Source organism: Scyliorhinus canicula, chromosome 7 (genome assembly GCF_902713615.1).
Source record: "Scyliorhinus canicula chromosome 7, sScyCan1.1, whole genome shotgun sequence".
Lineage (NCBI taxonomy): Eukaryota > Metazoa > Chordata > Chondrichthyes > Carcharhiniformes > Scyliorhinidae > Scyliorhinus > Scyliorhinus canicula.
In genome coordinates, this window is record NC_052152.1 from 26,535,150 (window position 1) to 26,560,634 (window position 25,485).

The window sequence follows — 25,485 nt, forward strand, 5'->3', positions numbered from 1 at the left end:
CACCGGTGAGGGGCCTGGAAAATGGGGAGACGCGATCTCTGAACTGACATGGTAAAATGATAGAAGTCAAATTGCATGTGGTATTACAGGTAATTTGCATTGTGTACTCCTGCCGAGCGATGCTGCTGACTGGGAGAATAACATTAACGATATCACCCTTAACAAGCAAGAAATAATAACGAAGCAGCAGTTTAAATCAGTGCTAAAGAGCGAACAATCGCCAAAGAGCAGGGTTTCTGAGGCAGCAGTGCCCAATTTGTCAACCTCGTTTAATAAGATTTTGATGGACTCATTGTCTGCCCCTCTTTTACTCTCACCATGGTAACCACGTCCGTCTCTGACCCGTGTGATGGAAAGTTACACACTGGAACTCTACGTCGATTGGCAGCTCCTGCTCGTGAAATTTGCTGTTGTCAAAGCAACGGCGGATAAACAGGAAATGTCAGGGTGATCCGGTGGTGTATTTCTGGATGGTAACCGTGATATCCTGCATCAATGTCGGGATCGCCAGCCCTGCACCAGCAGAACAGTTCTTTTGATGCAACTGAAGACCTCTCTTGACCCTACCATGTGTGGTTTAGATGACTTTTGAGCAAATGCAGATAATAAGAAAACACTTAACAGAATAGTGGCGGTGGGGGTGGATGGGGGATGGCGTTGTGAATGGTTGGGGTGGGGGGAAGCAAAGTTTAGAGATGTCTGAATTTCAAAATCCCATTTCTTTTATTGAACGGCAGACTGCAGACCTTGTTTAATTAGCAGATCATTCAAATCCAGGCTGACAGACATTTTCCCTCCTCTGCCTAGTTCAACACAGTTGCAGCATTAATCAGGCTGAGGTGACTGAACATCAGACCAGAGACTCTCCTTGTTCAGTAGGACTCAGTTATGATCTGAACCAGTGGAGGACTGACTTATCGATTCAGCAAAGCGACCTAAAAGCCTTATGTTGAGGAGAAGGCCAGCTGAGCCGTCAAATCTGCCCCACACGAATGGTGCTTGGAGCGTAGCCCAACACTACTCGCCTCCCAAGACCGACCTTCCCCAGTTAGCTGATCTCATCTGGGAGACGAGACAATCCCAGGGCCAAAAGGTGGGGGGGGAAATCTGGAAGATTCCCCCCCCTCAGTCGATGGACTAGAATCATAGAATTTGCAGTGCAGAAGGAGACCATTCGGCCCATTGAGTCTGCACCGGCCCTTGGAAAGAGCACCCTACTTAAGCCCACGCCTTCACCCTATCCCCGTAAACCCAGTAACCCCACTTAACCATTTTGGACACTAAGGGCAATTTATCACGGCCGATCCACCTAACATGCACATCTTTGGACTGGGGGAGGAAACCGGAGAACCCGGAGAAAACCCACGCAGACACGGGGAGAATGTGCAGAGTCCACACAGACAGTGACCCAAGCCGGCAATCGAACCTGGTACCCTGGTGCTGTGAAGCAACTGTGCTAACCATTAATGGCAGTAGTTTTACTCTCAGACACTTCATAATTGCTATATAAAAAAAAAATTGTAAATGATGCTTTATTTTTGTATTGCCTCACTGTTTTTTTTCGTTCCTTCTCCTCTTGGTACAGAGAACAACCTTTTCTGAAACCTCTATACCAGTGTTGTTCTGCATTTATTGCCTTGGGATGGATTAGAATGTCGTGCAGCGTTACCAAAATAAAAGCAGATAATTTTGCATTTGTGGATTCATTACGTACAAATTAAAGCATAAACAGATTATTCTGTTCTTTTGGGCCGTCTCTTAAAGCTAGCGATTTGCTTGTAAATTTAAACCCGGTTAGTGTTATTCGGAAAGGATTGGGTAAAGACAGTTCCCTCAATGTTCTAGTTAGTTATATCCCCAACTGCTGTTGTAGCAAGCAATCGATCGCCCTCATTTTGCCATTGCTCTGTATTAAGTTGGATGACCGCTGTTGAGAATGTGGTTTGACGCTGTGACTGGTATTAGAATTCCTGGGATCAGGAGGGTAGACATCAGCCAGAAATTCCCATTCCCCAAGTGCTCTCCTGTAAAATCCTGCCAGAAAATGGTTTGGGCTACAACAGAATCAGATCATCTATATCGCCTTCCATGGTTGAATCTCCTGCTATCACTATATATGCTCCGATGAATGGTTTCTATGCAACTGGAGAACACATGAGCTGGTACGTCAGCAAGGGTTGTGCCTTAAAATTGAAATGTCGCCACAGTGCCGGAGGACCATAGGCTGCTCTCCCTTTGAGAGTTGGCTGGTGGTGATTTAACCTGAGGGTCACCACACCTCGGGTGCGGGGGCGGGGGTCTTCATGAATAACCTCAGCCGGTACAGGAATTAATCCCGCACTGCTGGCATCACATTGCATCACGAACCAGCCATCCAGCCAAAGGAGCTAACTGGCCTGTATCTTCAGGAGAAAAGGGAATGCCCAAAATTAGCTAGGATATCAATCAAGAAGGAATCCTGTTAACTTTTTAATCTGAAAATATTCTGCCACAGCATCAGTTTCAATATTTTCTTCATATTGGACTGAATTGTACACATACGTCGGTAGCAGTTCCATATTTTTGACCATGGTATCCCAGGTGACCTTGCTAGTCCCATCATGCCATCAGATCTGGCCATCTCTGATCACTTCATTGTAATACTCCACTCTCAAACTCCTTCCATATCCCTGCCCCACCTCATCTGTAACAGCCCCTGGAAAAACTATCCTTCCAATTCGCTTTCAAAATCCCAACTGCATCGCCTCTGGCCTTTCTGCAGTTCGTTGCTCAACCGCCATCCTCTTGGATGCCCAGCTCCTCAATAAAACAATTACTGTTGCTTACCGTGGCCATTCCCCCTGGTAGAGCCTTTATCAATGTTTCCTGAATTTGTCATCCAGACCCGATCAAGCTGGATCACTATTAGGCCCTATTCTCATTTGCTAATACTTGCACACTATTCCAGATCATTCTGAAATGCAAAGGCAAATCCTGGCTTCTTTTTAATACAGCCCATCGTCTTAAATCCCTCTTTCCCTTCTCCTCCATCTTCAGCTCCAACAATTGCACGAAGCTCATGTAATTCTTTGTCACTAAGATCGAGACGTTCTGATTAGCTACTGCCGGATCCCTGCCTTCCACGAGCCCATTGGGCCAAAACTTCCCGTCAGCCCTTGCACCAAACCTCACGGGCGCGATTCTCTGCACCCCACGCCTGGGAGAATCGCGGGAGGGCCGGGCGAATAACGCCACGCCACCCTGGCTCCCCCCCCGGCGTTTCTCCCACCCGTCCCAAAAATGGCGTGTCGCGTTTTTCGACAGGCCACTCAGAGAATCGCCACTCGCCGTTTCTCATGGCGACCGGCGATTCTCCGGCCCGGATCGGCCGACCGGCCTGCCGAACCCGACCAGTTCACGCTGGCGCCAACCACACCTGGTCGCTGCCGGCGTGAACAGCGCGCGGCAGGTGAGTGTGGGGCCTGTGGGGGGCGGAGGGAGGATCGAGCATCACGGGCGTGCTCAGCAGATGTCTGGCCCGCGATCGGTGCCCACCGATCGTCGGGCCGGCGTCTGTAAATGACGCACTCTTTTCCCTCTGCCGCCCCGCAAGATCAAGCCGCCATGTCTTGCGGGGCCACGGAGGGGAAGACGGCAACCCTGCATGCGCGGGTTGGAGCCGGCCAACCTGCGCATGCGCGGCTGACGTCACTTCGGCACTGCTGGCCGCGTCATTCCCGGCGCGCCGCTTTGATGCAAGTGTCAAGGCCGGGCGCTCGGGATTCAGCTGTTCTTCCTCTCTCCTTTATATCTGCCACCTTCCCACCATCTCCGCAAACTTCTGTCCCATCTCCGAACTCCCTTTCCTCCCCAAAGTTCTTGAATGTGTTGTCACCTCCCAAATCCGTTCCCATCTTTCCCAGAATTCCATCTTTGAATCCTTCCAGTCAAGTTTTTGCCTTTGCACAGTACTGAAACGGCACTTACTGAAGTCACAAATTACATCTTGTAACTGTGACAAAGGTAAACTTGCCCTCATCCTTCTTGACGTGTCTGCAGCCCTTGACACAGTGGTCTGCACCATCCTTCACTAATGGCTGTACCATCCGGCTGAATCTAACTCTATCCAGAATATTGCTTACCATAGCTTCTCATACTGTTGTCCTCCAGAGATCTGGTCTTCTTCTCCCTTCTATTTTTCCTCTACATGCTGGCCCTTGGCATCATTAGAAAGGATGACAATAGGTTTTCAAATGTACGCTAACAGCACCCAGCTTTAACTTGCAATGATCTCTCCGGACTCCTCCGGTGTTAAATTATCAGACTGTTAATCTGACGTTTCTGGTACTGGAAGAGCAGAAATTTCCACCTGTTAAATACTAGGAAAACTGAAGCCATTGTTTACGGTCCCCACTCCATTCTTCATTCCCTAGCTACTGACTCCATCCTCTGTGAACATGGCTATGCTTGAGACCGGATGGTGGCAGTGCAAGTTGCATGGTGCATGACCGAGGAATTTAGCAGGGCAAGGTGGAGTAGTGGCCGGCAAAGGTGAAAGGATAGTACCTTTTAAATATGACGCCAGACCTTTGACCCCCATGGAGTAACAGTGGGGAACGTGGTTTCCTGCCCAGTCCACTGTGGGAATTGGAGAGCTCCTCACAGATGCAAAATCGCAAGTGGGCAGCCGTCCCACTCCACAGCGGAAAATCACCTTTACTTTGGCTCCCATCGCATCACTGAACTTAAACTTCAGAACAGAAGCTTCCAGCCTCTGAGACTAAACCAATCAGTTTTCAACCTTGGTGTCATATTTAACCCTGAGACGAGTTGTCAGATATTCGTTCCTTCATTTAAGGGTGCCCATTCCCCCTCTGTAACATCGTCCGACTTCACCCCTGCCTCACTCAGCTCATTCATTCATGCCTTTTTCACCATCTATGCATTCCTGGCCCATTTACCACATTCGGCCTTCTGCATACCTGAGGTCATCCAAAACTCTGCTGCCAGTACTGAAGAGCTGAAGAACTTGCAGTAAGTTCCATTTCCCTATCACTTGTGTGCTCTGGATCAAGCAGCATAGTCATTGTAAAATGTTCATCCTTGTTCCCAAATCCCACCGTGACCTCACCCCTCTAATCTCCACCATCCCTCCGAGACATCTGCACTGCTTAATTCTGGCCTCCTCCTGCTCATCCTCATTTTTAATCACAACAGCTGTCCAGGCCCTTAAACTCTCGAATTCCCTCCTTGCAAATCTTTACCTCATTTTCCTCTTTTAAGAAGCTGCTTAAAACCTACCACTTTGTTCAAGCTTCAGTTTCCATGTTATCTCCTTGTGTGACTCAGTATCATACTTTGTTTTTTTAATGCTCCCATGAAGGACTTTGGCATGTTTAATTATATTAAAGCACTTGCATAAATATAAGTTGCTTTCTGAAAAAGAACTGCACACAGCAGTTGAATGTGCAAGAGTAGCATTATTCAGAGCAGCGTTATTCAGAGCAGCGTTATTCAGAGCAGCATTATTCAGAGCAGCGTTATTCAGAGCAGCGTTATTCAGAGCAGCATTATTCAGAGCAGCAGTGTTCAGAGTAGCATTGTTCAGAGTAGCGTTATTCAGAGCAGCCTCATTCAGAGTAGCATTGTTCAGAGCAGCCTTATTCAGAGCAGCAGTATTCAGAACAGCGGTATTCAGAGCAACATTATTCAGAGCAGCGGTATTCAGAGCAGCGGTATTCAGAGCAGCATTATTCAGAGCAGCGGTATTCAGAGCAGCATTATTCAGAGCAGCGGTATTCAGAGCAGCGGTATTCAGAGCAGCGGTATTCAGAGCAGCGGTATTCCGAGCAGCGGTATTCAGAGCAGCGGTATTCAGAGCAGCATTATTCAGAGCAGCGGTATTCAGAGCAGCGGTATTCAGAGCAGCGGTATTCAGAGCAGCGGTATTCAGAGCAGCAATATTCAGAGCAGCGGTATTCAGAGCAGCGGTATTCAGAGCAGCGGTATTCAGAGCAGCGGTATTCAGAGCAGCGGTATTCAGAGCAGCGGTATTCAGAGCAGCGGTATTCAGAGCAGCGGTATTCAGAGCAGCGGTATTCAGAGCAGCGGTATTCAGAGCAGCGGTATTCAGAGCAGCGGTATTCAGAGCAGCGGTATTCAGAGCAGCGGTATTCAGAGCAGCGGTATTCAGAGCAGCATTGTTCAGGGCAGCAGTATTCAGAGCAGCGGTATTCAGAGCAGCGGTATTCAGAGCGGCATTATTCAGAGCAGCGGTATTCAGAGCAGCATTGTTCAGGGCAGCAGTATTCAGAACAGCATTGTTCAGAGCAGCATTATTCAGAGCAGCATTGTTCAGAGCAGCAGTGTTCAGAGCAGCATTGTTCAGGGCAGCGGTATTCAGAGCAGCATTATTCAGGGCAGCATTATTCAGAGCAGCATTATTCAGGGCAGCATTATTCAGAGCAGCAGTATTCAGAGCAGCATTGTTCAGGGCAGCATTATTCAGGGCAGCAGTGTTCAGAGCGGCATTATTCAGAGTAGCATTATTCAGGGTAGCAGTATTCAGAGCGGCATTATTCAGGGCGGCATTATTCAGGGCAGCATTATTCAGAACGGCATTATTCAGGGCAGCATTATTCAGGGCGGCATTATTCAGAGCGGCAGTATTCAGAACAGCATTATTCAGGGCGGCGGTATTCAGAGCGGCATTATTCAGGGCAGCATTATTCAGAGCAGCAGTATTCAGAGCGGCATTATTCAGAGCAGCATTATTCAGGGCAGCATTATTCAGGGTAGCAGTATTCAGAGCGGCATTATTCAAAGCGGCATTATTCAGAGCAGCAGTATTCAGAGCAGCATTGTTCAGAGCAGCATTGTTCAGGGCAGCATTATTCAGGGCAGCAGTGTTCAGAGCGGCATTATTCAGAGTAGCATTATTCAGGGTAGCAGTATTCAGAGCGGCATTATTCAGGGCGGCATTATTCAGGGCAGCATTATTCAGAACGGCATTATTCAGGGCAGCATTATTCAGGGCGGCATTATTCAGAGCGGCAGTATTCAGAGCAGCATTATTCAGAGCGGCATTATTCAGAGCGGCATTATTCAGAGCGGCATTATTCAGGGCGGCAATATTCAGAGCAGCATTGTTCAGAGCAGCATTATTCAGGGCGGCGGTATTCAGAGCGGCATTATTCAGAGCGGCATTATTCAGAGCGGCATTATTCAGAGCGGCATTATTCAGAGCGGCATTATTCAGGGCGGCATTATTCAGAACGGCATTATTCAGAGCAGCGGTATTCAGAGCAGCATTATTCAGGGCAGCATTATTCAGGGCGGCAGTATTCAGAGCGGCAGTATTCAGAGCGGCAGTATTCAGAGCAACAGTGTTCAGGGCAGCAGTATTCAGTGCAGCATTATTCAGAGCGGCAGTATTCGGGGCGGCAGTATTCAGAGCGGCAGTATTCAGGGCGGCAGTATTCAGAGCAACAGTGTTCAGGGCAGCAGTATTCAGTCCAGCATTATTCAGAGCAGCATTATTCAGTGCAGCAGTGTTCAGAGCGGCATTATTCAGAGCGGCATTATTCGGAGCGGCATTATTCGGAGCGGCATTATTCGGAGCGGCATTATTCGGAGCGGCATTATTCGGAGCGGCATTATTCAGAGCGGCATTATTCAGAGCGGCATTATTCAGAGCGGCATTATTCAGAGCGGCATTATTCAGAGCGGCATTATTCAGAGCGGCATTATTCAGAGCGGCATTATTCAGAGCGGCACTATTCAGAGCGGCACTATTCAGAGCGGCACTATTCAGAGCGGCACTATTCAGAGCGGCACTATTCAGAGCGGCACTATTCAGAGCGGCACTATTCAGAGCGGCACTATTCAGAGCGGCACTATTCAGAGCGGCACTATTCAGAGCGGCACTATTCAGAGCGGCACTATTCAGAGCGGCACTATTCAGAGCGGCACTATTCAGAGCGGCACTATTCAGAGCGGCACTCTTCAGAGCGGCACTATTCAGAGCGGCACTATTCAGAGCGGCACTATTCAGAGCGGCACTATTCAGAGCGGCACTCTTCAGAGCGGCACTCTTCAGAGCGGCACTATTCAGAGGAGCATTATTCAGGGCGGCAGTATTCAGAGCAGCATTATTCAGAGCAGCGGTATTCAGAGCAGCATTATTCAGAGCAGCGGTATTCAGAGCAGCATTATTCAGAGCAGCGGTATTCAGAGCAGCAGTATTCAGAGCAGCATTATTCAGAGCAGTAGTATTCAGAGCAGCATTATTCAATCAGTTAATGTCGGCCGGAGCATTCTTAACTGCTGAATACGAGATAAACAAAAGGGTTGTTCTTGAAGTTATTAACATTGACTGTGAGGCCTGAAGTCCTGCATAATGGTTGCTCTGTTTTGTGTGTGTGGGAAGAGGATCCAATGGAGATTTACTTCTCGGACTGAGAAATATGTCCTGAAACATTTTAATGGAGACAAGTAGCATTGATAATAATTCAGTGGCTTTTCCAGAGAGCCACCTCTTACAATTATGGAAAGCGTGCACGGGACTGTTCATACACTAATAATATTTTTGAATCTACTTTTATTCCTCATACAGTTTTTCCAATCATATTAACAGTTGTGCAAGTTCTTTGAGCTGCTTCGTTTGAGCTTTTTTGAATTCTTAATGCATTTGTTTGTGCTGTAATGCTTGGAAGGGCTGGTCAACCAATTGCATTTACCATTCTATTCCACTCGGTATGTTTTTTTATATGGAATAATTGAAAGAAGAATTGAATTTTGCTGTAATATAAGGTGTGAATGCAAGTTAAGTGTTTAAATTAACATATTCAGTCTTTTTGGGAAAAAGAACACTCGCACAAGAAAAGAAAAAGAAAAAAGGTGGCATATCTAAAGCTGACCGTTAGAAAGAATTTCTAATCACTCCGATCTCCAGTTTCACATTATTAATTTTTTGTCCTGTCTCCTATTTTAATGTAGTTGCTGGAAAGCATTCATAAACTGATTTCTTTATCGCCGGTTTTGTCCATTCTCTTCACGCCCTTAAGGCATTCACTGCTTTCTGACGTACGGTTCAATGGTTACCCTTCAGCCTCTTCCCCCTTAACCAATTGGCCATTAGTCATGTCCTGTGTAAGTGAACGTCCCATGAGTAACTTAGTAATGGGCGACATCAAAGTTAAACCCGAACCTAGCCTCACCAGAATTTCACATTCCTGTTTCTCCTCCCATACTTATTCGTTCACAGTCATTGGTGCCAAGAACAATTATAATAGACACGATCCAATGGCCTCGCTGCGCCCGAAAAGCAGCTCACTGCGACGCAGCGTCCGATTAAAAAAAACCCGGAGACCCCGCTCCCGGGATCTAGCCGGCTCGCCATGCCTCACGAGATAGATAGAAGATAGAAGATAGAACAGTCCAGCACAGAACAGGCCCTTCGGCCCTCGATGTTGTGCCGAGCCATGATCACCCTACTCAAACCCACGTATCCACCCTATACCCATACCCCAACAACCCCCCCCTTAACCTTACTTTTTTTAGGACACTACGGGCAATTTAGCATGGCCAATCCACCTAATCCGCACATCTTTGGACTGTGGGAGGAAACCGGAGCACCCGGAGGAAACCCACGCACACACGGGGAGGACGTGCAGACTCCGCACAGACAGTGACCCAGCCGGGAATCGAACCTGGGACCCTGGAGCTCTGAAGCATTTATGCTAACCACCATGCTGCCGTGCTGCCCCTGATCCGACATGATCTCGCGAGACGTTGTGATGTGGTGGGATCACTTTTTGGCAAACGTGCGTATGAGAGCGAGGCAGTAAGTCTCACTCTAATGTGCAGATTCCCGAGTCGCCTGAGGCTTTGGGATTTATCCCCTTCGCCTCAGCGACCTCGGGCGAGCGCCGTTCAGCACTGGTCCCCACAAATGGGCACCAGATGGAACGGTTCTTGTTCCAGTTTGAAGGCAAACTGTCCCTCTGAAAGGAAAGCTGCGCTGAATAATGTGGCTGGTATTTACGTGATGGAAAAGTGAACCCTAGGAGAGAGAGTTGCGGTCTAAGATGGCGGATGTGGAGCTAAAGGTCGGAGACGAGGCCTCCTGCATCTCATGAATCTTATAAAGGAAATCGCTCTCAGCATTATGACACTGGCTGTGACCTCTGCGGCCCAAATCTGGACTCCCATCGGCCGTGTGCCATCAGAATAGCGTTAATTCAAAGCCTTTCAACGTGCCGAGGGAACAGCCCTGCATCCACCCATCCCCACACCGAACCCCACCGCAGGCTGCCTGCAAAGGGTTTGGTGGCACATTGCACTTCAGAGAAATAGTGCCAGGCCTCAATGGCACTCCAGGAATGAAGTTTGTTTTAACCATTGATTTGTTGGCAATATTGGGGGAACGTGCAGACAGCGGCCCAAGCTGGGAATCGAACCTGGGACAATGGCGCTGTGAAGTAACAGTGCTAACCACTGTGCTATGTGCTCGCCGCCCACTGAACTGAAACTTACATTACTGATGAGCTATCAATTGCACTTAAAGACTCGAATCGGTACAAGAGAGGCTTTATTACAGTTAGATGTTTATCCTCCAACTGCAGCTGGTAGAATGGCAGCTCAGGAGAACTCATACATATTTATACGGCTCCTTGTGGGCGGAGCTAGCCGGCAGGGGCTACCAGCGAACCTGTAGTACAGGTACTGCTGTACATCCCCTAATACAGGCGCACACACAATTACACAGTGGTGGATCACCGCAATTACTAATAGATCTTGTGCAGTGAGTTTATATAAGTATTTAAACTCCTGCTGTTTTATAAAACATTATAAAACTTACAGATGTAGAAATCGTATCGAGACCGAAAGACCCGTTATTGATGTCAACATTGGGCTTTTGTATTCAGCTTTTAAGTTATGAATTTCCACCTACTCACAGCAGCTTGGCATTTATTGGCAGTTTTTCCTCCAGTGAACGCTGCCAATATTTTCAGCGTGTGCTGGTTCAGAAGCTTGAAAGCCTTTAGCAGGCTCCATATTCTTCTGGGGAGGGTAAGAGTGGTGTGGAGAGGCTGAGAAAGAAGCTTGAGTAATGGTGCTCACTATTTGAGCTGAAGGGGCTGAGTTGTATTACTAGACTGTACTCTTTGAGGAGCCTGACAATTGCTTTGCCAGCAGTATGGCTACAGCAATCCTGACGCAAATCGGACGCATGTATCCAGAGATTGAATTGTTTGTCAAGGTAAGGTTTTATTCGTTAAAAGAACAGAATAAAATCATGATTTTTGCACACTTCTGTCCTCTTAAACATGCCTTGGTGACGTCGCTTTGGGCGCATTATATGTTGAACTCTATTTAATTGTGAACAATGTCTCTCCTTCAGTACACGCCATGCTGGTTGCATTAGTATTTGCTTGCATTCAAATTAAATAGTTGCTTTTGGAAATATTCCTCAAAACTAAATGGCTCTATGGAAAGGAAAAGAGTTGCTTATTAATTGGACAACAATCTAATATGAAAATACTGAAGTATTGGATCTGTAGTGTTTACATATATAAAACCCTGACTGTCTCCTTTTTCTGTTAATGATGTCTCTTCTGTTCGATCAACAATTAGCTTTCTATGCAATATCTAACGAGATCCCTCTTTGATTTTCAGTTATGTTAGCCCTTCATTGCAATTCGATCTTCTTTCTCAGATGAACAATGACTGAGTTTCGATCAGTTCTAAAGCCGTACAAGTCCCAAATGGTGAAATTCCTGCATTTTGATGCTATTCACCGACGATAGTCTTGCATTTTGAAAGCGCCCTGAGCAGTAAAAGTCTGGATGATGTTATTAAGGAAGTGATGGCTCACTTTGTAGCACTTATCTCTGAGTCACAAACTTTGCGGATTCAAGCCCCAACACCAGGATTTGAGCACAAAGTCAAGACCGGCCCTTCATTGCAGTACTGAGGGAGTGCCGCACTGTCAGAGGGTCAGTACTGAGGGAGTGCCGCACTGTCAGAGGGTCAGTACTGAGGGAGTGCCGCACTGTCAGAGGGTCAGTACTGAGGGAGCGCCGCACTGTCAGAGGTTCAGTACTGAGGGAGTGCCGCACTGTCAGAGGGTCAGTACTGAGGGAGTGCCGCACTGTCAGAGGGTCAGTACTGAGGGAGTGCCGCACTGTCAGAGGGTCAGTACTGAGGGAGTGCCGCACTGTCAGAGAGTCAGTACTGAGGGAGTGCCGCACTGTCAGAGGGTCAGTACTGAGGGAGTGCCGCACTGTCAGAGGGTCAGTACTGAGGGAGTGCCGCGCTGTCAGAGGGTCAGTACTGAGGGAGTGCTGCACTGTCAGAGGGTCAGTACTGAGGGAGTGCCGCACTGTCAGAGGGTCAGTACTGAGGGAGTGCCGCACTGTCAGAGGGTCAGTACTGAGGGAGTGCCGCACTGTCAGAGGGTCAGTACTGAGGGAGTGATGCACTGTCAGAGGGTCAGTACTGAGGGAGTGCTGCATTGTCAGAGGGTCAGTACTGAGGGAGTGCCGCACTGTCAGAGAGTCAGTACTGAGGGAGTGCCGCACTGTCAGAGAGTCAGTACTGAGGGAGTGCCGCACTGTCAGAGGGTCAGTACTGAGGGAGTGCTGCACTGTTGGAGAGGCTATCTTTTGGATGAGATATTAAACCAAGGTCTCGTCTGCCCTCTCGGGTGGATGTAAAAGCCCCCACAATACTGTTTTGTCCTGGTGCAATGTTTATCCCTTCAATGGCATTGCATCAAACAGGTAAATCGGTGATTACCGCCTTGCTATTTGGAGGAGTTTCCTAGGTGAAAATTGACTGCTGCATTTCCAGGGTTATAGCAACGACTATACTTCAAAAAGTACTTCATTGGCTAAACATTGTTCTTTAAATCCATATCTTTCCTTGAGGTTCACCAATAATTTACTCTTGTTTGCTGGTAATGCGACATTAGTTTTTTAAAAACCCATGTCCCCTTGACAACTATGCAGCTTAATAAAATGCTTATCCGAATTGTTTTTTTAAAAATGGTCAATCCACAATTACTTGTGGTTTATTCAATTGTTTGGTAAGGCTGGGAACAATTTATCTGCCTCTTCGCACCCGACTTGGTGTTGGGACGAGGCCATTGAATCTCGTGAGAAGCCTCGGCGGAGAGAAGCTCTCCAAGGCAAAGTGCTGTGGGATAACAGAGTGTTTCTCAGCACTACAGACACCGAGAAACACCCCACTAAATACACCCAAAACCGGACACAGATTTCTTCCAGTTGAATCGCGCCCACTGATTCCAACATCAACTTGGAATTGGAGAGTGCCTTTAGTGGGGCTTCACAGAATGGTAATCGGGCAATACATGGAACCGGCGAACATAAGGAGATAGCCGACCAGATGGCCAACAGTCTAGTCAAACATGTTAAAGAGAGTATTCAAGAGAGGTAAAGAGGCAGAAAGGTTTAGGAGGAGGTTGTAGAGCTTAGGGGTGAGACAGTTGAACACACAGCAGCCAGTGATGGGGTGAAAGAAATTGGGAACGCAAAGAGGCAAAAAATTGGAGGCACACAAATATCCCGGAGGGTTCTGGGGCTACAAGAGTTTATAGATTATAGAGAGGCAAAGCAGTGGAGGGATTTGAAATACAGGTAGAAATTTGGATGTATGCCAATGAAAGTAGGAGTGATAGGTAAACAGAACATGATGGTGAAGTTAGGATATAAGCAGCAGAACTATGATCGAAAGGGGGGAAAAAAAATATTTGCATTTTGTAACATCTTCTGCTATCTCAAAATGTCCCAGAGTGCTTTACAGCTGAAGAAATTCTTTTGAAGTGCTATCAGTTTTAATATAGGGAAATGAGGTCGCTATGTCGCTCACACGTTCTCACAAGCAGCAATGAGCCGATGCCAAGATGTTGGGTGGAATTCGCCCACTTTGAGACTAAGTGCTGTGGCGGGCAGCCTTTCCCGCTGGCCGGAATAGTAAGATCCCGCATCATATTCTGTGCTTGGAACCTGATTGGTGCACTGTGGCATTCCTTTCCCAGACACCCAGTGGACCACCAGGTGATTCGCCCGCCTGCTGTCAGCTGGTGAGTTTGACAGTCCTGGCACCATATTTAAGTATCAATCCAGCGCACACGTATCACTCTCTCCAGCCTAGACCATGCAGGATGTCAGCATTCCAGAGGAAAAAGGCTAGCAGTCGCAAGAAGCAGCTTCTCCACCCCCCCCCCCCCCCCCCCGCCACCACAAGCCCATTACCTGGGAGGCACTCATGCCCCACTTGGACCTCGACTCACTGAATCTGGAGTCTTTCCTCACTCACTTCCAGTAACCAATGTGGTATCCCTTTGACCCCCTTGTTTTTGAGCTTTTCACGCAGACTTGTCGAGGTCCAGCTTCTCTCCCCTCGGTCTTCCGTCTGCCTTCCATTGTTTGTCGTCTTCATTCACCGCCTTGCTCCCCTGCCTGCCATTGTGAGCCCTTGGCCGCCTCTGCCCTCCTTGCACAGCTCTCCTTCAATAATGCCCCCCCCCCCCCGTCTTGGTCAGAACATGAGCTGACGTTTACAGTGGGTGAAAAGTGGAGGCTGGCCAAGAGCATGAGCTCATTTGAGACCACCACAAGACGTGACCATTCCTTCTTCCGTATATTTGTCTAATTCTGCTACAGAACATTCAACCAACACAGAACATGTATGAAGTTGTCTTTAAAGTGGTAGTACATGGGTCCATTTTGGAAAAGATATGCCTTGCCTAAAGGATTCTGGGTGGTAAGAAATCTCAAGCACTGTTTATCGCTTTCTGTAAGATTTTGAATATGCTGTCGTCATTCTGCAGCTACCAGCTATTCAGAAAAGGCAAAGTGCTGGCCATTAATGACGTTTATCTGTATTGTGTTATACAGGCTGGTGGTGACGGGGAAAGCATTGGAAACTGCCCATTCTCCCAGCGACTGTTTATGATCCTTTGGCTAAAAGGCGTCATATTTAATGTCACAACAGTTGACCTGAAGAGGTAAAGGTTTTACATCCCAAGATTAATCGGCTTTATTTGTTTTTGCTCTGCTAATGGATTAGGCAGTAAATGCGAATGGAGCGATCAATTTAAAATCCAAATTTGTTCCTGGGGTTATGTGTTAAATTTCACCACCTCGTAAATGGTGCACCTAAAATTGTGAGGTTATAGTAACCTCTGCTTAAAGACACTTTTTCACAGGTGATCACGTGGTCTTGCAGCATTAGTTGTACTCCATCGTGTAAGTGAGCCCATGTTCAAGTGAGCCAATGTTCAAGGAACTTTGATAAGTGCCAATTGTAACCTGCTTGGGAAGCAACAGGCTAATTATTTCAAAGTTCTCCACCACTGAGATTTTGGGCAAAATTCTCCGTTTGGGAGATTGTTCTCCTGCCGTAGTTGCATTGTACCTGATTTGTGCTGCTGGAAATCGGGAAGCGATTTATAATCCTTCGGCAAGCAAATTTCTGCATGGCGAGGATTGTGAGGGGTTCTCTCGGGAATCGAGCTGTCAGGCTGCCATTTTGAGCGGGCAACACAATAGTGAGGTCCCATGGCTGGCTTCCTCACTGCCTTATTGTTCCGTTCACATTTGAGTAACTCTTAAGTGCTCTAAAGGCAATATTTATAAACACCAATCTTTGATTGACAGGCCCTGGCCCACTTCAAACAGAATGAAGTGTTTTCCAATCACTTCCCTTCATGCCTGAGTCATTTTGAAGTAGTCAGCTGGAAATTGGCAGCACTTAATTTTGTTTGAAGTGGTTGATGTTTATAAACATCTCTGGACAGGTCTCGTTATTTCGGGATCTTTTGGGGTTCTCTTTATTCAGGGGGTCTGTGAGGGGGGTCTCCTTATTTCAGGGGTCTCTTGGGGGTCTCTTTATTTAGCAGGCCTCTGTGGAGGGGTTGGGGTGGGCAGGTCTTGCATTGTTGGGGGAGGGGGTGGCCTTCGGATGAACTTTGGGCCATGGTGAGATCTACCACGTCACGGCCATGCTTGTCCATACCTGTAATAATTCTCGTCCACGTGATTCCAGACCCAGAGGACCGGAGAATCACGCGGGCCGGGAGAATATGGTGCCTGGCCCACTAAGTGGATGCAAATGGGGTCTTAGTGATCCATTTGCATTCTTCCGTTGGCACGAGGTGCGAACCTCAATCTGGACACCAGGGGGCTGAAGCACCAGAAACAGATTGGCAACAATCTTCACGAATATGGGATTATTTGCCTCACTGGGAACTCCACTAACGGCGGCACGGGGTTGGGAATTTCGTCCTTTGTTTGCGCCGTGTTTGGCTGTGGGGAAAACCAATGGATAGAGATTGATTGCTGTAGAATTCAAGAGTGGGGAAGTTACGCTGGAGCTGTATCGAACCTTGGCTAGGACATACTTAGAGTACTACATGTACTTTTGGACACCATATTATATAACAGATAGAGAGGCAGTGGAGAGGGTGCGGAGAATATTTACAAGGATGATACCAGAAATATCAGGAACTCACCGAGATCCCTTAGGCATCTCCTTCCAAACCCGTGACCGCTGCCATCTAGATGGACGAGGGCAGCAGACACGGGCAACAACAGGGGAATCACCTGCAATTTATCTCCAAACCACTCACCTTGGAAATACATCGCCATTCCTTCACTGTGGCTCAGACAAGATCCTGAAACTCCCTCCCTAACGCAACTCTGGATGCACCTACAGCACATGGACAGCAGCTGTTCAAGAAGGCAGCTCACCACCACCTTCTCAAAGATAATTGGGATAGGCCCTAAACAAATAGAGATAAATAATCTGTGGGTACACATGTCAGGAAAGGGTTGACGATCTGGATCCTATTTCTCTTGAAAAAAGAAAGTTCAGAGGTGACCTAATATAAGTATGTAAAAGATTTTGATAGAGTGTTATGGCACGGTAGATGGTCCACACCAGGCTGCCCAAATCCCGTAGGGAAACCTGAACAATCACACAGTTGTTATGGTGCAGAAGGAGACCATTTGCCCCATTATGTCTATTGAAAACAATACTTTTCACTGTATACTAATACATGTGACAATAAATCAAATCAAATGTCTGTACTGGCTCTCCGAGCGAGCATCAGGACTGAGTGCCATTCCCCTGTATCACTGCACATTGTCTCTTCAAGTAATCATCTAATGCCGTCTTGAATTCCTCAAGAACCTTCCCCCACCACACTTCCAGACAGTGCATTGTTGACACAGTTTTTTTCTCGCATCACATTTGCTTCTTTTGCAAATCACTTTAAATCTGTGCCCTCTGGTTCTTCTGTTTTTAAAATATTTTTATGCTCCTCCTTTTTCACATTTTCTCCCAAATTTACACCCACCAACAATAAACAATAATCAGTAACAAATATGTCAATTCCCATATCAATAACAACAATCCCATCCTCCCACCAAACCCCAAATATTAGCCGCATGTTCACACAAACAAATGACAAAAAGAAATCCGGAATCATGCCATGGCCACCATTAACACACACAGTCCCCCTGCCCCCAAACCGTCCCAACGCCCCCCCCCCCCCCCACTAACTAATGTTCGATGTTATCCAGTCCTTGAAAGTGCATAATGAATAAAGCCCATTAATTGAAGAATCCCTCCATCCTTCCCCTCAGTTCAAACTTAACCTTCTCGAGAGTCAAGAATTCCAACAGGTCCCCCGCCACGCCAGGGCACAGGGTGGAGAGGTTGATCTCCACCCTAACAGGATCAGCCTTCGAACGATCAACGAGGCAAAGGCTACAACATCTCCGCACCCGTTTCCAACCCTGGCTGGTCCGACACGCCGAATGTGGCCTCCCAAGGACCCGGGTCCAATTTCACATGCACCACTTTAGAGATTACCCTAAAAACCTCCTTCCAGTAATCCTCCAGCTTTGGACAGGACCAAATCATATGAACGTGATTTGTGCCCCCCCTCGCAACGTTCTCCTCTTCAAAGAATGGGCTCATCCTCGCCCTTGTGAGGTGTGCTATATACCACCTTCAGCTGTATCAGCCCCAACTTCGCGCACGAGGTGGAGGCGTTCACTCTCCGGAGCACCTCACACCAGAACTTCTCCTCCATACCCTCTCCCAACTCTTCCACATGGCTTTGATCCCTCCCTTCCAGTGGTGCCTTCTCCTCTTCCAAAATAGCTCTGTAAACCACCGACACTACCCCCTTCTCCAGTCCCCCTGTCGTCAGCACCTCCTCCAGCAATGTGAAGGCCGGCTCCACCGGGAAGGTCTTATTCTCCTTTCTGGCAAAACCTTGAACCTGCATGTATCTAAACATTTCCCCCTGCTCCAGCCCATACCTCGCTTCCAACTCCTTCAATCCTGCAAACCGACCCCCAAAAAACCAATCTTTTAAGTGTCTCAGTCCTCATCTCCTTCCATTTCCAAAAATTTCCATCCCACTTCCCTGGCTCAAATGTGCCCTCTCGTTCTTGATCCTTTTACGAACGGGAACGGTTTCTCCTGAGCTGCTCTGTCCCGTGATCATGATCTGTATCAAATCTCCTCTTAGCTCCAATCTATCCTCATAACTGAAAGTTCTCATCCTTGGAACCATTCTTGTAAACCTCTTCTGCACTCTCTCCAGTGCTTTCACATCCATCTTACAGTGTGTCGCCCAGAACTGTACGATATATTCCAGCTGAGGTCTAACTGGTGTCTTATATAAGGTCAGCATAACTTCCTTGCTCTTGTACTCTGTACCCCTATTAGTAAAGCCCAGAAAAGTATATGCTTTATTAACTGCTCTCTCCACCTGTCCTGCCACTTTCAATGATCTATACACATTTACACCCAGGTTCCTCTGCTCCTGCACCCCTTTAAGAATTTTACCCCTTATTTAATATTGCGTCTCAATGTTCTTCCTACCAAAATGCATTACCTCACACTTCTCTGCATTGAACTCCATCTGCCTCCTATCTGCCCGCTCCACCAACTTGTCTATGTCTTTTTGAAGTTACACTGTTGTCTTTACAGTTTACAATACTTCCGGGTTTTGTGTGATCCGCGAACTTTGAAATATTCCCTGCACGCCAAGATCTAGATCTTAAAGATACATATCAGGAAAACCAAAGATCCTAAAACTGGTCCAATGCTGAACAAGCTACCATAACGCTTTGTAATTGGTTTATTATATAGAGGTATCTGAAGTCAGAAGTAAATTTCAGACCTGGAACCGCTAAGTAAATGTGAAGACTTCTAAATTTAAACATGTATTAAAAAGAAAGAGATAAGAAAATAACACTGTAATAACATGGCCCCTCTGGATACCAAATCCTTTGATCAAATAGTGAGAGACCACTACAATCCCCGGCCCTCCATTATAATGAAGTACTATAAATTCCATTCAGCCATTAGGGGCCATGGTCTTTTATAGCCAAGCTTCAATAAATGGCTAAACATGGCGGGTTTGGTCCATCTCTCAGTGGCCGTTTGGTCTGTGGTATTAATAACTATAATATTCAGAAGAAGTTGCGGGCAGAAACCAGAATATCCTTAGACAAACTGCTTGAATTTGCTCAAGCGACTGAAAGCGCTGATCAAAGCGCTTTTGAACTGCAAGGTGTGCAAAGTGAGGTAAATCAGTCATGGTGGAAATGGAGGCACTCAAAGTGCCCGGAGTGAAGATGCAGCAGAGTCGGAGAAAAGGAAGAGTGACCGTCAGTCACAGGGTGTCGAGGCTTGTTACCATTGTGGGGGAGACCATCCCTAATACAGAAGCAAAAGAGTTAATTTGCTTCCATTGTACAAGAAAAGGCCACATACAAACCAGATGCAGGGTCCGACAGACTATGCCTAGTTCCAAAGAGAACGTCGGCGACTCGGGTGAATAAATTTGTCGACGACCCAGAAGTGGAGTCCGAGGTCTATCAGCTCAACATGGTGAAGTTAAGCAAGACACCCCCCATTCAAATGATCCTTGTTGTTAACGGCAGTCCATTGGCGGTCAATACAGATGCTGCTACCATGGCAGTAGGGAAACAGACTTATGCCACAGGGAGGGCTGCAACCGTTGAGACTCAAAAGTGCATTGGCCACTTTTGTGCCTAAACTGAAGAGGCCATGGAGATAATGGGCACAACATCAAAACCAATACTAGCACCAATCCGCCACTTGCCCTTAATCACATTAAAAGGACAGAGAGCCTCATGGGGCGAGATTGGCAAGATGTCCAGTGTGTCTCTAGATTAAAATGGAACCCAGGGGCGGGATTCTCCGACCCTCCGCCGGGTCAGAGAATCGCCCGGGGCCGGCATCAATCCCGCCCCCGCCGTGTCCCGAATTCTCCACCCCCCAAAATTCGGTGGGGGCAGGAATCGCGCTGCGCTGGTCGCAGGCCCCCCCGTGGCGGTTGGCAGGCCCCCCGCGGCGATTCTCCCGCCGCTGACTAGCCTCACCCGCCGGCGTGGATTAAAACCACCTCTTTACCTGCGGGATTGGCAGCGCGGGCGGGCGCCGGGGTCCTGGGGGGGGGGGGGGGGGCAATCTGACCCCGGGGGTGCCCCCATGGTGGCCTGGCCTGCGATCAGGGCCCACCGATCGGCAGGCGGGCTGTGCCGTGGGGGCACTCTTTTCCATCCACTTTCATCATGGTCTTCACTATGGAGGAAGCGGAAGAGACTCCCTCCCCTGCGCATGCACGGGGATGACGTCAGCAGCCACTGACGCCCTGGCGCATGCACGGACTTACCTTTCGGCCCCAGCTGGCATGGCGCCAAAGGCCGTTCACGCCAGCCGGCGGAACGGTAACCACTCCGGCATGGGCCTAGCCCCTCAATGTGAGGGCTTGGCCCCTAAAGGTGCGGAGACTCCTGCACCTTTGGGGCGGCCCGTCGCCGGAGTGGTTCACGCCACTCCAACACGCCGGGACCACCCGCCCCGCCGGGTAAGGGGGAGTCCCGGCCCAGGTGACCAAAAGTGACCATTTCCCAACAACCAGTTGTAAAAATAGGAGAACAGCAAAGGCACAATTCTTAGTGAAAATAAAAATGATTGAGATGCGGAACTAACTCCCTGGATGATGATGATTTTACTGTCCAATGCTGGAGTGCAACCTTGTAGATCAGGGAGGTCCCAGGATCACCTCACTCGGTATTACAGTTGGTCTCAGTTGTTAGTGGGGGGGGGGGGGGGGGGGGGGGGGGGCGGTTTGTAAAGGGGGGGGGGGCATGGGTGGGGTGGGAGCATTACAATTTCTGTTACTGTTTTCAGCCAACTGCATTGCATTTTACTGGTTATTTGCAAAATTGTTGACAGGAAAAGTGTTACTTCCTGTTGTGTACAGAATGTTTAGCACTAATTGCATTATTCCCATCGAAGCATGAACAGTTTAATTGCAGACTCACCAGACTTGTCCAGTCCAGAATCTAGTCATTCTTGTTTTAAAATATAACCTCCACCAATGTCCAGTCCACTCCTGGTTCCTCAAGTCACTTTGAGCTATTCGACCATTTGAATTTATTGCTTTGCAGGAATAGCTTTGAATTGTTGGGGCTGGTATTTTCAGGCAAGCGTTCCTGCGACAGATGCAACGAGCCATTGGCCGCCGACAGAATCTTCCCAATCTTCCTGTCCTGCAAAGTCTACGGGTGTTTGCATGACCCACTCACCAACACCCTGCCTGGGAATCCGCCGTGGGGGTTCGACTCTGGCAGGATGCAAGATCCTACTGGCAGGATGGGTGGAAAATCTCGTACCTAACTCTAGAAAAAAACCTGGTGTATTTAGAGCAATGCAGTTGTTCTTAACTTTTGATCTTGTCTTGTGCTCTTTTTTTAATAAACAGTTTTTATTGAGGTATTTTTGGCATATAAAACAATGACATTGTATAGTACCGTACAAAAGGAAAAGCAAATAACACATAGTGCAAACCGCGACTCCATTCGCGCAAGGACCTGCCTAAATCACCCCCTAATCTACACTACCCTAGATTTCCCCCCCCCCCCCCCCCCCCCCCCCCCCCGAGAAAGCTCGCCATGTCCGATAGCCATACTTCAGTCTTTGGGGGCTTTAAGTCCCTCCATGCCAACAGTATACGACGCCGGGCTACCAGGGAAGCAAAGGCCAAGACATCGGCCTCCTTCTCCTCCTGGACTCCCGGGTCCTCCGACACCCCAAAGATTGCCACCTCAGGACTCATTACCCCCGGTTTAAAAAACCCGGGACATGATGTCCTCGAATCCCTGCCAGTACCCTCTGAGCCTAGTGCACGACCAGAACATGTGCACGTGATTAGCCGGCCCACCGGCGCATCTGACACACTTATCGTCCAGCCTGAAAAATTTACTCATCCAGGCCACCGTCATGTGACCTTAAACTGGATCAGACTGAGCTCCCATTAGTTCTTTGTAAATATCTGAGACTCTACCCTCCCCTACCTCTCCCCTAGAAACTACGCTGTCCTGCCTCCCCTTTTGCGGGAGGCGTGGGGAGGACGGCATCAGTCTGCGCAAGAAATCCCGCACCTGTCAGTATCTGAATCCCTCCCGCCAGCCCGAATTTCTCCTCCAGCGCCCACATGCTCGGAAAGCTCCCTTCCAGGAACAGATCACCCACCCTCTCAATCCCTGCCCTCCTCCACAGTCGATATCCACCATCTATGTTCCCCGGGACAAATCGGTGATAGCCGCAGATTGGGGTCCACACCAATGCTCTCACTACCCCTATGTGCCTCCTCCAAGGCCCCAGATTCGCAAAGCCGCCACCACTATAGGGCTGGTGGAGTACTGCGCTGGCGGGAGTGGCAGAGGTGCTGTAACCAGGGCCGCCAAACTGGTGCCCCCGCACGATGCAGCCTTCATCCGCTCCCAGACCGACCCCGTGCCCACCATCCATTTCCTTATCATCGCTATGTTGGCCGCCCAGTAGTAGTTGCTAACGTTTAGCAATGCCAGCCCCCCCTCCCCTCTGCTCCTTTCGAGCATCACCTTCCTCACCCGCGGGTACTTCCCCACCCAGACAAATCCCAGGATAATTTTATTCACCCTCTTAAAGAAAGACATCAGAATGAAAATGGGGAGAAACTGAAATATGAACAAGAATCTCGGGAGAATCGTTATCTTGACAGTCTTCACCCTCCCCGCTAGTGACAGCGGGAGCGCATCCCAACTCCGAACCCTCTCCCTCACTCGTTCCACCAATCGTGACAGATTGAGCTTATGCAACCTGCCCCAGTCCCATGCCACCTGTATCCCTAAGTATCTAAAGCTTTCTCCTACCAGCCTGAACGGCAACTCCTTCAGCCTACTCACCTGCCCCCTCGCCTGAATTACGAACAACTCGCTCTTAGCCATGTTCAATTTATATCCTGAAAATCGGCCAAATTTCCTCAGGATTTCCATGATGCCGTCCATCCCCGCCATTGGGCCTGCTACGTATAACAACAGGTCATCCCCGTATAACGAGACTTTGTGTTCCATTCCCCCCCCCCCCCCCCCGGACCAGTCCTTTGAAGCTCTCTGAGCAATCGCCAGCGGCTCTATGGCCAGCGCAAAGTGGGGAGAGAGGGCAGCTCTGTCTTGTCCCGCAGTGTAGTCTGAAGTAATCTGATGTCGTTGTCTCGTGCTCTTTAAGAGTTTCTGCTGTAGGTCAGAGCTTTAAGGCACTTTTCCTGAAAACATGAGTTACTTCAACAGAAATAAGTTGGCACTCTCATGCTCAGCACCTCATTATATTGTAGAATGCTTACAAAGGATAATAGTGACACCTAGTGACAGTAAATGTGTTTTTTCAATGAGATTATAGTGTGTCAGCTTTGTCAGCTATATGTCCTACAACCTATTCCTTCCTCTGAACTTTCCATTTACTCTTACGTACCCTCAAAACTCACCACTTTGACCAGGACTGGAACTTTCCGCCCGCTCATGGGAAACCGGGTTGACAACGGCGGGACCAAAAAATCCTGCCTTGGCTACCGCGAAAAGCACCGGGGTGCGTGGGAAATTCTGCTCCAGATTTCTGGTCACCTGTTCTAATTTCTCCTCCTTTTGCTTTTCATTATGCCTCTGTGAAGGACTATGGGTTATTTTTTCTATTTTAAGGTGGGTTGTTTTTGCAAATTGGCGTTAAGCTTGGAAACTCCTTTTCTCAAGTTTCATTGACCTTAGTGACATCAGTTCCAGCAGTAGTTACTTGATATTGTGTGTAAGTATAAAGGTATAAAACAAATTCTCCTGTGAAATCTTTTGTCTGTTGTGTCCCTACAGGAAGCCTGCTGACTTGCAAAATCTGGCCCCTGGCACCAATCCTCCATTTTTAACCTTCAATGGAGAAGTCAAAACAGACGTTAACAAGATAGAAGAATTTCTAGAAGACAAATTGGTACCACCAAGGTCTGTCAATAAAATCAATAAAATTAGCAAAAATACTTAACAATATACAACTGACTATTTCTAGAAAGGTGCTTCAGCACAAATTGATGGAGAATATTCACATATTAACAAAACCAAAATCCTCATTAAGAAATGGACAAGGGCCAAACTCTTGCCGGAGCATGGGCATCTAGATTCCCTTGATCAGCTAGACCTTTTCCTTCATCCTTTAGCTCAAGATGCTATACTCGTCAATTTGCCCGAAGTGCATGTTTATATTGATGAAATGAAAGCAATGAAGACCACCAATCTGTTTCCTCCACCAATGAGATTTAAGGATTGAGAAATAGAACAATAGAGAAAGAGGATGAATTAGAGTTGGATCTGATACAGAAAGCAAAATAAAATGAGAGAAAGATAGATTGGGTAAAAGACAGACAGAAATAAATAGAAAGGGAAAGTAAGAGAATAATTAAAAATGTAAAATTTGGAACATTTTAAATCATGAAGAAGTATTTATTACATACCAGTTGTTGCACATTGGGCTAGTGTGCTGTCAATTCCAGCCCCACTTGTCCTGGAGTCGCATCACAATTGAATTAACCAATAATTCTTCGGAAAATACCCAAAGTCTTTGACCCTTGGCTGCCCAATAATTATAGTCACCAGGTTTATAAATTTAAACACAATTACTTTTTATTTATAACAAGGACTGTAATGAAACATGCAGCTAATACGACTGGTTAACTATTATCTAATTCCTCATCACCCACTTTGACTTGCCCCCATCCTATATATGCACACACACACACACACGAGAGACAAACATAGAGGGGTAAAAATAATAAGTAAAAGGAAAAAGAGTCTTTGTTTCAGATGGTTGGCTTTAAGCAGACCTTTCTTCAAAGTAAGCTTTCAGATTCAGTCTCTGTTTGCAGCCTGTAATGGTTTCATGGTGGATTCATTCAGGGCTCTGCAGTTCCAGAAATTCAGCAACTCACAGCCTTTTGTTGCCAATTTGCACCGGAGTCGCCAATAATGTTGCCATTTAATATTGAGTAATATTGCTTTTCAGAGTCGCCAGGTATCAGATGATACCACCACAAGGTTCAATCGGATATTGATCAAAGACCCAACA

At 47.6% G+C, this 25,485-nt stretch overlaps 1 protein-coding gene across 2 annotated transcripts in view; it reads left to right on the top strand.

Moving 5' to 3' along the window:
* LOC119968808 (chloride intracellular channel protein 4) overlaps nt 1-25,485 on the top strand; it is a 98,921-nt gene that overhangs the window by 67,314 nt on the left and 6,122 nt on the right. The window contains exons 1-3 of one of the 2 annotated variants that reach the window (XM_038801622.1): nt 11,094-11,242; nt 14,904-15,013; nt 24,243-24,368. In XM_038801622.1, the coding sequence (XP_038657550.1) occupies nt 11,180-11,242; nt 14,904-15,013; nt 24,243-24,368 (299 nt within the window). In that variant the 5' untranslated portion in view covers nt 11,094-11,179. Of the gene's footprint in view, nt 1-11,093; nt 11,243-14,903; nt 15,014-24,242; nt 24,369-25,485 lie in introns of those variants that run through there. The other variant, XM_038801621.1, reaches the window with a different exon arrangement.